A 15,073-nucleotide genomic window follows, 5' to 3' on the forward strand; every position below is an offset into this window, starting at 1 on the left:
AGAGGAAAAATAACTCTGTAGTGGTTTGGTAGTTTTATGTGTTTGGCTGCGGTTCAATGCTTTTGTTTATTAAAAATGATTTTATGGTCAAACATGCAAGAAATATTACAATTAGGGATTCATTCAGTAATGGCGTATTTTTTTCTGCATTCAGTCTGTGTGTGTTTGCATGAGGACTCCAGGAGACTTCTGCCGATAGCAAAGAAACAAATGGGTTGAGGAAGAAATCTGAGCCATTTCATTGCCAATTAGTCTTTGATTATTTTGTCGATAATGTTTATGGATCCTCAAACCCAGAGGGTATATTGGGTTATTGTATTTTTGGAATCTAGCACGTGTTCAATGAATGTAATGTTTCCTCTGTGTTCAATACCAGGCATTTTCTCTAGTCTTTTTCAATTTTCAGAGCTCTGCATTTAATACAGAAATCATTGATTTGGTATATAACACTGATAAAAGACATACAATGCTAAACAGAAGCTCGTAGCATTCAGTGTGGTCCAAAAGAATAAGACCACTTTAAAAATCTAGAATAAAACCTGAAATAAACAGAGCCATTAAGACTTTTGAATTTAAAACTAAAAATGGGACAATTTTTTTATTTTTATTAAAGGGGATAGTTCTTCCAAAAATGAATATTTTGTCAGTAATTACTCCCCCTCATGTTGTTCCAACCCAGTAAGACTTTCGTTCATCTTCGGAACACAAATTAAGATATTTTTGATCAAATCTGAGAGCTGGCTCACTCCTCCATAGGCTTCTATTGTAATTGAAACTTGCCGGCCCAGAAAGTTAGTAAAAACATTGTTAAAATAGTCCAAGTAATTACAGTGGCTCAACCATAAGTTTATCAAGCGATGAGAATACTTTTTGTGCGCAAAAAAACACACAAAAATAACGACTTTATTCAACTATTAATTTTCTTTCTTCTGTGTGGGCCTCAGAGTGAGTTCATGTAGTGTAACAGCACAGCGCTTCTGGGTTGTACGCCAGAACGTAGGCTCACTATTGGCCGACGCTGGTCATGTGTGTGATAATTGTTATAATAGAAAGGTATTTTAAATTACAATAATATTTCACAATATTACTATTTACTGTATTTTTATCTAATAAATGCAGCCTTGGTGAGCATACGATACTAATTTCAAAAACATTCAAAAATCTTACCGACCACAAACTTTTAATCGATAGTGTACTCCAACCTTTCCCTTAAAATTGTTATGGTGATACTATAATTTGTCATTTACTTTGCATTCAAAAGCAAAAAAAAATTAGATCTATATCTAGATCAGGTTGGTAACATGTATTTCATGTGTTCTTTAACAAATCCAAACCTGAATTGATTTTTCTCCCCTGATCCAATATCTTCTATTTCTGCTGTAAATGAAGTCAATCACCTGAACGGCGCTCTGCTCAGGCCTGCTGAGGGTAATTGGCGAGCTCGGCTCAATGAGCGATAATCAAACCCTGTCCACATGCTTAACGGAGAGACTTGTGGGAATTGCTTCATTGATGATGATAACTCTGCTCACGAATCCTGAGCATAACGGGCCCGAAGCTGTCAGAGCTCATTATCCATGATTTATGGAAAACGGGAATAATTTGAGTAAAAACATCAAAAAACAAAACGAGGAGAGTGATTGTGCATGTGTGCTTTTCAAGAATGCCGATGAATTTGGTGCAAACATTAAATGAGATGAAGTTGTTCAAAGTCAATCATATGTCACATGCTCTCATTAACTGTAACAGTCTCATTTTCCTTTTTCTGCTTGCTCGGGTTTCTTGCATGCATCTGTCAATATCATAAGCAGCTGACCGGGTCTGTGTCTGCAGACCATGAACTGTGGGATCCCTCAGCTGTCCATCAAAGCATCACACAGCAGCTCATTTGACCTCCAGGGTTTGCCGCTGTCATTGGGGGTGGTCATTAACTCTCAGCTTTTTCACATCATGTTTTCAAGTCAAGCTGACACACTCTGTCTGATCGTTCCTGCAGTGTGGGTGGAAGAGCTTGAAAGAGTTTGGAAGATGCAAGAGACGCCAGGAATATTGTTAGACCTACTTTTTCACTATGAGAGGAGAGCAAAACATTGTTTCTGCTGTCATTTAGCCAAGGTTTTCAAAAATATTTCCCTATATAATACGAGTTTCCAGTATTCCAGGATACCTGAGTGTTCATAACGATTGTAAATGCTATCTTCTCAGGAATGCGTCTCCTGAAAACGCATTTTGGATGAATTTCATCAACATCAAAAATAGTAGTGGTGGGAATCTTTAGGCACCTCATTATCCCATTCCGATTCTGGGAGTCACGTTCCGATTCCCAAACTATTCTTGATCTACATTTTTTTTTTTCTTAATCTTAAAATATATTTTTTTATTTAATTACATATGTCATTATAAGTATTTTCTTTATATAATTATATAATTTATATTTATATTTATTTATATATATAATTTATATAATTTTATCAAAACAATAGTATGCTAAGATTTTAAATACATAAACTAATATAGCTTCAAAACAAAGCAAGTAGCCCAGTAAATAATAGATGAACAGTATTTAACAGTATTTATTTCAGTATTTATAAGTAGCAACGTTTTCCATTCATGCGCTGCGAGTGGTTTTTCTCTTTCTCATCTTTACTGTTGTTTGATTATTACTGATGACATCATAGACAGCATGAGATCGAATAAGCTGCATTCACACTAATGCACAGATCTCTTTTGAAATATAATATGTTTTTGTCCTGTCTGTTTAATCCCTTAAAGGTGTATTGTGTAATATTTAGGAGGTTCTGTTGACAGAAATGCAATATCATATACATTAAAGACCTTACATAATGAACCGTTATGTTTTTATTACCTTAGAAAGAGCCATTTCTATCTACATACACCCCTTACATTGAATGTTTCTACAGTAGCCCTAAACGGACAAAATGCGTTTCGTCACTATGTTGTTCTTCGTGCAAAGAAGCTAGCTAAAGTCAGCGAATAAAACACTGACACAATGATGAACAAGTAACAATAATATTCGCAATAACATATCGTTTTACTGAATAATCAAGTAAACCTAATTTCTTAATTTATCTTTGTAAAGAAACCTCATTGCTTAACTGGCTACTCTCTGCTGTCTCAGACGACGACATCTTTCCTGTCGGCCGCCGTAACTTCTGTTGGTTGCAATTCGCAACCTCACCACTAGATGCCACCACTAGTGTTTCTAAAACGTGTTTCGTCATTGCGCATTTCCGTTAAAAACTAAGCTCAGAATCGTTTTTGAAATTCTCAGAATCGATACAGAATTTTTGGATTTTTTTTTCTTCCACCCCTAAAAAACAGCCAATTATATTTTGGAATATAGCAATCAAGCTTTTTAGAGATTTTAGAACCATTGTGACATAATTTTTATGGCAATTCAATTTATTTTTAAATAATTATTTACTTTCACATTAATTAATTTGTTTTTCATTTTAAATCAATAAATATAATATAAACAATATTTCATATAAATAATATATTATTTTTGTGTGTGTAATGAGAATGATATTTATTTAATGTTATGGTAATGAGAATGATATTTATTTAATGTTATGGTGATGAGAATGATATTTATTTAATGTTATGGTGATGAGAATGATATTTATTTAATGTTATGGTAATGAGAATGATATTTATTTAATGTTATGGTAATGAGAATGAGATTTATTTAATGTTATGGTAATGAGAATGAGATTTATTTAATGTTATGGTAATGAGAATGAGATTTATTTAATGTTATGGTAATGAGAATGAGATTTATTTAATGTTATGGTAATGATTTATTTAATGTTATGGTAATGAGAATGGGATTTGTTTAATGTTATGGTAATGAGAATGAGATTTATTTAATGTTATGGTAATGAGAATGAGATGTATTTTGTGTTACAGAAATGAGAATGAGATTTTTCTGTTACGGTAATGGGAAAGACATTTATTTTGTGTTATTGTAATGAGAATGAGATTTGAGTTACGGTGATGAATTTTTTTTTTTGTGATACAGTTATGAGAATGAGATTTCTTTTTCCACGTATGTTACGAAGAATTTGGTGTGGAAATATGCTTTATAGTCATAAAAATAGTGTCAAAAGGCAAAAAACTTGAAAGGTTATAAATGCATAGTTCATTTTATTTAAGCAAAATCTAATTTATAATATTTTTTTTTATTATCTTGGGGGTGAAATATGGCTCGGACATGTACTTCACATGCTTTTTGGGAGTCACCCGGGATTTATCCCACTGCAATCTTATAGAAATCTGATTCTAAATGCAGTCCACACTCTTAGTCATGGTCAGTTGAATAGTTTGCTACATGCACAATTAGCATGGATTAAAAATGTAGTTTTTTTTTCCTAGGGAAGACAATTGTTGTGTCTAATCTTTTGCTGGTCTCGCACTTCCTCATTGCAGAGTTGCAGTCTGAGGTTTTTTTCCAGGAAAAGTGGCACGTTCAGCTGCAGTAAAGTCCTTCATTTTTCAGATAATGAAAAATGCATCCTGTTTTGGTTGTAGCAAAAAAAAGAGAGAGCGAAATGAAGAACTGAAAAGTGAAGAGTGAGTCAGGTTAATGCTGCTGCAAGAGTATCGAGAGCTCTTGTGAATGTGTCTCTGCAAATTAGTGTGTGTGTGTGCAGCTGCTGATTGGATTATTAGATTTAGTTTAACTAGTTTAGCACCGTTTCGAGTGGCACAGCACATCATAAAGATGCACACTTGCAGTGTAGACAGTTTCAATGATTAGAGAGGAACTGATTAATCTCTGTTCCTTCACTCGTTTGCAGTGTTTGCAGTGTGAGTCTGGAGAGAATGTGTCTGGTGAGAGTGCAGCTTTCCTGTTAAAGCAGTTTGGATTGCCTAAGTTTCTGGGTGTCATTTGGGCCTGTTTATAATTAAAACATCTTTGACCGCGTCTAGTATGTACTGAACTGTATCTCACGATTGCGAGAAATAAAGTCAGAATTGCAAGATGTAAACTCAATTAAAAATTATTCAAATTAATTCATTTTTAGCTCACAGTCCAGACTTTGTAATTCACAATTGTGAGTTTATATTTTGCAATTCTGACTTTATTTCTCAGACCTTTTTCACAGAATTGTGAGATATAAATTCGCAATTACTAGTTATAAAGTCAGAATCCGGAGATATAAACACAATTGCAAGAAAAATAGATCTGTACGGAGCCCCTAAAGGGACCTTTGCAAAAATAAAATCTATGCAAACGTATCTCGTGAGCACGTGAAAGTCCGTATATATTTTATTTGCAAAGGTCCCTTTAGGGGCTCCGTAGATCTGAGATAAAGTTTTTAAAACCTTTTTAAAAAATAATAAACGTCGTACCTTTTTTAGTTTTTCAATAAAAACAAGCTTCTATAGAAAACAAGCGGAAACAAGCTTCCATAGAATTTCAGCACATGCAGTACGTCACCCAGTATTATGAATACTGTGTTTTGGAAGTCATACTCATTTGACATACTCTGTTTTTACATTCTGTCACTGTGTTGGAAAGCGCATTGCATATTCGGACACCGTGTCGGTCTGTGTGAGTAAGCAAGCACCACTGGCGCGGCGTGTACAGCTGCGAGCTGCAGATTACCATAATGATGCGAGCAGTTCAGCAGAGCAGAACGCTCAAAGCTCAAGGAAGTAAGTGTGAAATTAAAGAAGAATTTACAACAGTGCCAATGCAGCACACACACCGCAGCCCGCAGGAACACTGTCACTAATTGGATTTAGAGCTTATGGAGGAATCCCTCTGTCACCATACACTGCTTCAGAAAACACTCCACTCATTCATTATTCTCTCTTTCTCTCCCTTCTTCCCTCTGACCCCTCCTGCTTCTCTTTGCGATGCATAAGTCTAATTAAGTGGTAATTGGAATAAACTAAACAGAGTGCTTTACAATCTGACTCTGATGAATAGCTGTAGTCTGTTTATGCAGTTTGGCTCTATTTAATTACAGTTTCAGGGATCCTCAAGACCTAGATTTATATTTACCGTTTACTTAGCATTAGCACCTACAAGTCACTAATGCTGTGTAACTTCCCTCAATTTGAATTGCAAAATCAGGTTATACTTTATTTTAAGGTGTCCGTGTTACAGTTCAATTATACATTTAAGTACTGGAGTAATAATAATTAACCACATGTAGGCCTACTTAGGGATGGGAATTGATAAGATTTTATCAATATCAATGCCACTAACGATTCTGCTTATCGATCCAATTCTTTAACGATTCTCTTATCGATTCCTGATAGCACTGTGAGGGAAAAAGTAGTCTTTTTCGGGGGAAAAAACAAGTTGTTTTATTTGTTTTAAAGCTTACACTTGACTAAGCAAACTGTACTTTTTATGTAATAAATGGAACCTTATTGTAAAGTGTTACCGATTAGTTATACACCGATTAAACGCCCCGTGAGTTCAGTGTTGGAAAGATCAGTTGTTTTAACCATTCATTAAAACGAATCGGTTCAAATGAGTCATTAGTTCGCGAATTGGACGTGTCATTATCGGACGTGTGCTCGTTGTGTGATTATCCCGGCAGTTGGGACATCCCACAAGATGTGTGTCATCACAGAAAACATTTCATCACTGGATCGTTTTTTTCAAGTGTGATTATGTCAGCTGAATGTGCGGAACACTTTTCAGAGAAGATAAGGGAACGTATTTTAGCACAATTCACACCCAGCGGCAATTCAGGAAAAACAAATCTCCGAATGCTCCACAAAAAACTTTAGTCTCCCTACCTTACCATCGTGTCGTTTATTTTGATTAATATGTGCGAGGGAGAGAGGAAGACAGCGCTTAGTTTTGAGACAGTAAAGCCTACTTTCGCCTTGCTCCGAAGAGAGAGAGTGCGTGCGCGCGACCGGGGCTCTCTCGCTCTCTCTCTCTCTCTCTTTCTGCTCGATCAGTTTAACATGCGCCCTGTCACAAGCGCAGCGGTTCATCTACATTACCAGAGAGAGACAATTTTACTCACTGATCAAATAAGACTTTGCAGGACAAAGATTAGCTTTGGACGCGGTGCTATGGTGCTTGATAAAGGACAAAAGGGACAGAGCAGGAGCATCGATAAGAGGACTCGTTAACGTCGAGGGCATACAATATCGATGGATCGTAAAATTTAGAACCGGTTCTCGAGTGGAACCGGTTTTCGATTCCCATCCCTAGGCCTACTATAAGTATAGGATTAGGATTTGGCTTAGGGTTAGTTGCATGTAATTATGCATAATTTACTGTTGTTACTATAGTAATACATGTAACATGGGTAACAAGGACACTGTAAAATAAAGTGTTAACCAAAATAATTTTATATATAAAATTCAACTTTGTCTTAACAGGAATAAGTCACATTTTAAAATATATTAAAATAGAAAACAGCTAATTTAAATTGTTATAATATTTCACAATAGTACAGTTTTTGTTTTTGTCAGACAGTGAACAGTTTTTACTGTTTTATTGATGCAGCCTTAAACAAAAACATTAAAAAAATCTTACCAACCCCACATTTTTGAACAATAGTGTAGAGAGGCACAACTGCATAAGATATCAAGTTTTTAGAAGTTTATTTTACACCAAAAGATTATTTGTGTATATTCTAAAGGCCAGTTTGTCTTTGATTTTGGCAATAACGTTTATTGATACTCCAGCCAAGAGGGTGGATTGTATTTTTTTTTTTTATTCGGGCATGTGTTCAGTGAATGTAATGTTTCCTCTGTTTCTCATTATAAGCCGTTTTCTCCATTAACGATTATAACTTCCATTTACAGTGCCAAAGTCACTTTGAAAATCATTCTTTTTTATGCGTCTCAATGATAAAAGTTTGAATAAATAAACTCGGAATGTACAGATTAGCCACTTGTGAAAATATTTCCACATTATTTAGCATTTATTTAATTTAATAATAATAAAAATCATTACAAATGATTAATAATTTGAGTAAAAAGTTTAATTCAAAAATAAACATGAATTCCAGAATGTCTTAGTATTTAGTTTGTTCTGCTTTTGCTTTAATCTGTTGACGATCATGTTCTCCAGCATGATTTAAGAATCATCCATATAACATCTTGCGCTTCAATGAAAGCAAGAACATCTGTCCATCTGTACAAAGAGGTTCATGATCAGTGTCACAAATGTACTTCTGTTTTTTAATATTCGTAATTGTGTATCGGTGCCTTCCACAAGTGAGGCACAACATTAGGTCTTGCTCAAAGTTACATTTGGTGTTGTTCAGAATGCACGTTTAAGGCATCTAAATGATACTCGCAAGCCAAAAACCGAGGGATTCTGTCGATCTGTAGGTCAGATGAGAAAATCGATTGATGTCTCTGTAGGAATCTAAATTTCACCATTTGCTCTCAGAGCAAATTAAAGTGGAATGAACAGTGAATGCATATCAGTCATTACGGTCTTATCCGAGTAATAGTGTCATTATGAGAGTAATAGTGTGTTTCAGTGGGATCAGCAGAGAGGTCAGGCGTATTAAGGGCCATTTCATGTCCTGCTCTCCCTTTTTCTTCTTGGTCACTGTATTTGTCTCTTTCTTTTGTCTCTCTATTATTAGCTATAGATTATAGTGGGGTTGCTGCAGAACCCATATAATTGAAATGTAATTATAAGTTTGCAGGTTGCACTGAGGTGAGTGATAGTGTTCTTTATCTTTTTCCAGAATGAAATGAATGTCTTTAACAATGGTTACCCAGATAAGTTTAAATGTGGCCCGTTCCTGTACACAGAGGAAGCGTTCAGTGGTTCTGCATGGCAGATAAGGATTGCCGCCATCAGTGCGCAGTGGGATTAAAAACATTAGCAGTTTGCTCAAGGTCACCACGCACCGTTCCTTCACAAGTACTTTCACAGCGAGATGATATATGAACAGAGGCACCGAACGCTTCCAGGCAAACACAAGTCTAATTAAAGTGGGGCAATAGCTAAATGTGATAATGCAGGAGAAAGGAGGTCAGGAGGAAAGAGAGAGAACGGAAGAAAACAAACAAGAGCACATGTAAACTGTCTGTTGGCTTCGATTCAGCTGTGGTGAATTTTTTCCACGGCTTATTGTAGCTGCAGTGTTAGGCATTGTAAAAAGATCAGGTTTTAAGGAATAACCTGCTTTAACCCTCAGTAAACCTGTTCTGTCATTTTTGACTGAAAAATGATGTTTTGTTTTTTAGAATTTTGTTCTTAATCGTAATAGTACGAAGCCTTAGTAAAGGTTTTGGCACTTGCTATGTGAACACGCTCAAAAAATTAATGGACATGATTCGAAAGGGTTAAATCATCCTGAAAAAAAAAAATACCGGTAGTCACACTTGTATTGTTTGCGGTTAGAAATGACCGCATTGGAAATGAATGGGGGATGAATTTCATCTAGTGGAAACGTTTGGTACTGCGCCCAAACAAAATCTTACTGAAAGCTAATTTTTTCGAGATATCAACCTCACACAATTGTTTAGTTTTATGGCTTTGATTTTCTTGTTATATTTGTGCATTTTTAATAATATTAAAATAAAAATAAAACTTTTTTCACTTCAGCAGTAACCTCTTAAAAAAGACCACACTTAAAGGTGCTCTATGTAACTTTTCTACTAAAATGAATCCTTTTTTTATTGCCTGTGTGTGAAGGGGTTGTAATCACACATTAAAATGATCCACTTGTCGAGTTTTGCTATTACCTCTGAAGGCCAGTATTCCTGTTTCTATGTGAAGTCTCACGGTCGGATTTACCGCGAAATCCAACGGATGTGACGTGCATGCGCGCTCCCGAGCCTCTCTCCTTATATACAGTCTATTGTAGACGGTCAGGGAGTTATGTCCGGTTAAAGGCGCACGTTTTTCGGCTTATATCTCAGTCAATCTTTGATCAATATTCCCAAGACTCTAATCGTTCGTAGTGCTGGACGGGGCCTTTCGAACGAGCCCACCCCCGAGGTCCAACTCGCCCGGCTCCCCGAGTTATATAGCCGTTCGAAATCGGGGGTCCCAGCGAACGGCGATCCGGTAGGGGGCATCCCCGAGGCCCGCCACTCTAGCGTTCGGGCAAGGGTTCCCCTGGGACCTCCTCCCCCGAATTTGAGCTCTCTGGGTCTTTGCGTTCCATAGATACGAGCGATTTTCTTCTGAGATCGTGACGTCAGCGGCGTCCGCAATTTTGCAGCGCGCCCGATGGTTTTCTGCTAATATCTCCACGAAAACACCACCAAAAACTATGGAACTTATATGGTTCTTTTCAGCTCGACTAGATGGTCCCAACGAGCTCGGTGCTCGCCGAATCCGTCAAGTATTCGCCGAGATATTTGCGTAATAGACGGTATTGTCTATGAGTTCGAGCACGAGCGCTCTTGTAAAATTTGGCTGCAATCTGAAACATCACCACTAGAGGCCGCTAAAAGTTACGTAGAGCACCTTTAAGGATGTGCTCTAAAGCATTCAAGATTTACGGCAATTTTATTTGGAAATTGTACTTTTTTTGCCTAAAAGTGGTTAACAGGTAATACATGGATCATAAGTATTCCATAAATAGAATTTAGTACCATAAAATCCCCTAAAAATACAAAATATTAAAAAAAAAAAACATTAGCAAACCATATGACTTTCTGTTTACTGTGGAACACAAAAAATGAGGCCAGAATGTTGAATCTGCTTTGTTCCATACACTGAAAGTGAATGGTGACTACAGATGTCAACAAGTTTCCCAGTGAATTAAATTTTGGTTTGTTTCTTGCACAAAGCTGACAGAAGACTTCTAGCGATAGACGATATATATAGCACTTCAGTCATAAAAATTAATTATATGATGCTTTTATGGAACTTTTGTCCTTTTTGACAGTCCCTTGTCCACATCCACCATCACTGTGTGTAAAAGAGCAGCGTGAACATTCTTCAAAATGTCTTTGTTGTGTTCCAAAGAAACAATTAAAACAAATTCAATGACATTAAAGTAAATGTTGACAGAATTTTCTCTTTTTTTGTGAACTATTCCTTTGAAAACATTCTTCATTACGATTTTTTCATTATTCTCAGTTGTTTTCTCCCTAAAATGTCTAATGCGTATGACATGTTCTTGTTTATTTCCAGAGAGTGTACTGGATGACTTCCTGCTGACGTATCCTGTGTTCATGTCCACCAGTGACCTTTGTCAGGCTCTACTTGGTCAATATCCTTATAATGACATGCTCACAAGCTCCTGTATACGTCATTGCTGATGTTGTTTTTGCTACAGTAGCTGCCTGACTACATTTTTAAAAGTGAAGTGTGTATTTTACAATTCAGTATACAATAGACACTACACATTTGTTAACTACTTTAACATGGACTAACAATGAACAATACTTCTACAGCGTTTATTAATCGTAGTTAATCTCAACATTTACTGGTACATTTTTAAGATTAATTGTGATATCTGTTAACATTAGTTAATGCACGAACATAATCATTTTTAATACTATTGGATTAAAAAATACAGTAAAAGAAATATTACATTTTAAAATGTATGTATTATATATAAATGTAAGTTGAATTTTCAGCATCATTACTCTAGTCTTCAGTGTCACATGATTCTTCAGAAATCATTCTGATAGGCGGATTTGCTGCTCAAGAAACATTTCTGATTATTATCAATGTTGAAAACAGTTGTGCTGCGTAATATTTTATATTATTATTTTATTTCTTAAACATTTTTTTCTGGATTCTTTGATGAATAGAATGTTCAAAAGAACGGCATTTATTTGAAATAGATTTTTTGCAACATCATAAATGTCTTGACTGTTACTTTTGATCAATTGAATGTGTCCTTGCTGAATAGTGCATATATGTAACACATACTGTATATTTACAGTACATTAGAATGCAATATATTTCTCTAGATAATTCATTAGTTAATAGATTATTTTAATAGTATTATATAGTTCACACATTAAACACTTATTATCAATAATACACAATGGTTGCACTTTATTTTACAGCATGTGCACTTACATGTACTTACCTAAGAAACTACTGGTAATATGAGGTAACTACATAGGTTAAGAGGTAGGTTAAGAGTTACTACCTAGTTATTTGCAATTACTCTAATAAGTACATATTACAGTATGAGGAACACAACTAAAATAAAGTGCTTCCCCCTTAATAATATATTACAATTTAAGTTTTGAAAAGAAATTTAAAAATAGGCACAATTCATCTTTGTCAACAAAACTTGAATTTAAGCATGAGCCTATATAATTTTTTTAAAGATCATTCAGTAAAGTTTCAAGATTTTGATGAGTAGTGTACACTATATTGTAGATAAACATGAATGTATTGTAATTTCCTAAGTGATATATTCTTCAGTTAACTAATGAAAGATGATCTGAGACCCCCATGAAGCAATGCTCGACTCATGGAACTGTACTATGACCGAGCAGCACTAGCTGTGTTATACATGCTCTTTTACCAGATCTTAACAACACGCTCTGTCTGGCATTAAACCACTTAACAAATCCTACGCCGTTTAGCCGAGGGCACGCAATTATTTCTCTCTTACTGAACCTCTGTTCATTTAATATGGAGAATTCGGCCTCAGGCATTTCCTCCTTCCTCTGAACTGTTGTTTTGAGCAGTCTAGCGTGCTGGAATAGATTTGATGCCTTAACTGCTCCTGGTCCACCTATTGTTCAAAGAAAGGACAGATGAAAGAGGAGGGGAGAGACACTCTGCTTAGGAAACGAAAAGTGCTGCACCTGCTGTCCCAGTGGAGCTCGCAGTGTTCAGACCTGCCGCAGGACGACGAGCACGCCAAAATATTCCTCAAGGTGCGGATGGAGAGAGAGAGAGAGAGAGAGCGAAAAGAGAGGGAGGGAATTATTTTTGGAAATACAAAAATGCCTCCACCCCTACAGTTTTTGATTTCTTAATGCCTCATAATGAGGGCGAGATCGTGAGATTATTGCTGGCTTCAGAGGATTTTTAAATGCCTCAGATCTTTTGATTATGTGAACATGTATTACAGTGAAATTGGTGCACACTTTTTTTGGTTACACTTCATTTTAAGGTGTCCTTGTTGTTACAGTGTAATTATTCATTCAGGTACTACGTAATATTAGGGGCCGTTTACACGACACCGTTTTCAACTAAAAATGGGAATGTGTATGCGTTTTGGCCGTTCATTTACACGACAACAGCGTTTTGGGGGCCTGAAAACAACTTTTGAAACCTGTTTTCTAAGTGCAAGTTTTTGATAACGATACAGTTGTTTTCTGTGTAAACTACTACATTTTGTGAAAATGGTGACGGCGTTTGCATGTTTATTACGTGTTCTTCAGACTATGTACACAGTGTTTGTTTACAAAGTGACATCGCCAACTACTGGCCTGGCAGCAGAATACACCGTTTTTAGTCGTTCTTGCGGGTCCGTGTGAACGGATATCATTTTGACAATGTTGTCGTCTTTACACGAAAAACGCAAAGGAAAAACTATTGCATTTTTAATACATCGCTGTCCTGTAAACGTATCCTACATTAACAACATTACTATAGGGTTAGTTGCCTGTAATTATAGTTGCTACATATGTAGGCTACTTACTATAGTAATGAGGACACTCTAAAAAAAGGTGTTACCCTTTTTTTTATTCAAATGAAATCAAATCAGATCTATTCGTTCAGACAGTGTCGTCAATATCTGATATATATTGGTTGGAGTAGTAATAAATTATGCCACATTCACAACCTGCAATTTCAATCTTGCGTTCATTTCATGTTTGCAGACTCTGTACAGACACGTTCTGGATGATCTCTGTGAGTTTCCCTCCCTGGAGAAGGATCTCAAAGAACTTCAGAAACTTCTAAGAATGCAAAGGAGACAGTGAGTCACTTCATCATCATCATCATCATCATCATCATCATAACCACACACACACACCCCCCACATCTGATTTTTACACAATGAATTGTATTAGTCTGGGAAGCTCTTTGTTATAGCAGATATTTTAAGACTCATTAAAGGGATACTTCACCTCTGGAAAGATGAATGTGTATTTAAAATGGGTCATTTATGTAGAAGAAATGTGAAATTATTTTTGAATTTGGAGCTTTCTAGACTGAGAAAAGCCAGAAAATTTATTTTTGGCTTATGTGGATGAAAGACAACAACTCCCAGAATGCACTTGCTTTGCTGCCCTGGGGAGGCCACGCCTACCGGTAACAGAGCGCAGTAGTTAAACAACAAGTCTAGGCTGTGAGTCTCCGTGATGAGTCTGCCCGGGATTTCGAGATCGCCCAAAATGTCCTCGATTCGGCTTTTGCGTTCTACAGTCGCCATTCATTATGTTTACTGTGGCGAGCAGGACGAGACTGAGGGCCGCGGGAGAATGGCGCGAGGCCGGTGGCGTGATTACCGATGAGCGACACCTGTGAGACGCACCGGTCTCGTATCTCTCACGGTCCACGGAGGAGCGGGAATTTTCTTAGCAATGTTAAAACGCACATCAACCGATCACTTGTTTAGCTTTCATCTAAACACTACATTCAGATTCACCAATCGGAATGAATTCAGTTAGACTGAAACAAAAGGTGTGCATGTAAACAATGAATGGCGACTGCAGAAAGCAAAAGCTGAATCCCGATCTCGACGGCCGGACATGTCCGGGCAAAAAGAGGATGAATGGTAACCCCTACTTCTCAGCTTTCTCCTACTAAGTTACTCCGCTTTCTCCACATAACAAGAGCCTGCTAGCTTAGCTTCCAAAAAAGATGTCTGACACTATGTGTACATACTGTAAGTGAGATTACACCCTCTATGGGCGGGTTGAGAACATGCGGGACAGCCCCTACTACTGGCTGTACTAGAACTGCGACATGAATTTAGACAACCAACAGTAGTCGCATTCTTGGACTTTACAGCAGCCTTTGATAGTGTCGACAGAGGAACCATCTGGTCTCTACTAAAAATGAAAGGAATCCCCAATAAACTGGTTAACCTCTGTGCATCAATGTATGCAACCACAAACTGCAGAGTCAGAGCCTATGGCGAAGATGGCCATGCCTTTGCCACCAAAA

The 15,073-nt window shown here is 36.7% G+C and overlaps 1 protein-coding gene across 1 annotated transcript in view; it reads left to right on the top strand.

Moving 5' to 3' along the window:
• Positions 1–15,073, top strand: part of rapgef5b (Rap guanine nucleotide exchange factor (GEF) 5b) — a 73,200-nt gene that overhangs the window by 45,398 nt on the left and 12,729 nt on the right. The window contains exons 12-14 of the mRNA XM_056234462.1: positions 11,021–11,195; positions 12,687–12,831; positions 13,783–13,880. Of these exons, the coding sequence (XP_056090437.1) occupies positions 11,021–11,195; positions 12,687–12,831; positions 13,783–13,880 (418 nt within the window). The remainder of the gene's footprint in view (positions 1–11,020; positions 11,196–12,686; positions 12,832–13,782; positions 13,881–15,073) is intronic.

This window comes from Rhinichthys klamathensis, unplaced genomic scaffold (genome assembly GCF_029890125.1).
Source record: "Rhinichthys klamathensis goyatoka isolate OS25496 unplaced genomic scaffold, OSU_Roscu_1.1 h1tg000395l_1, whole genome shotgun sequence".
Classification (NCBI taxonomy): Eukaryota; Metazoa; Chordata; class Actinopteri; order Cypriniformes; family Leuciscidae; genus Rhinichthys; species Rhinichthys klamathensis.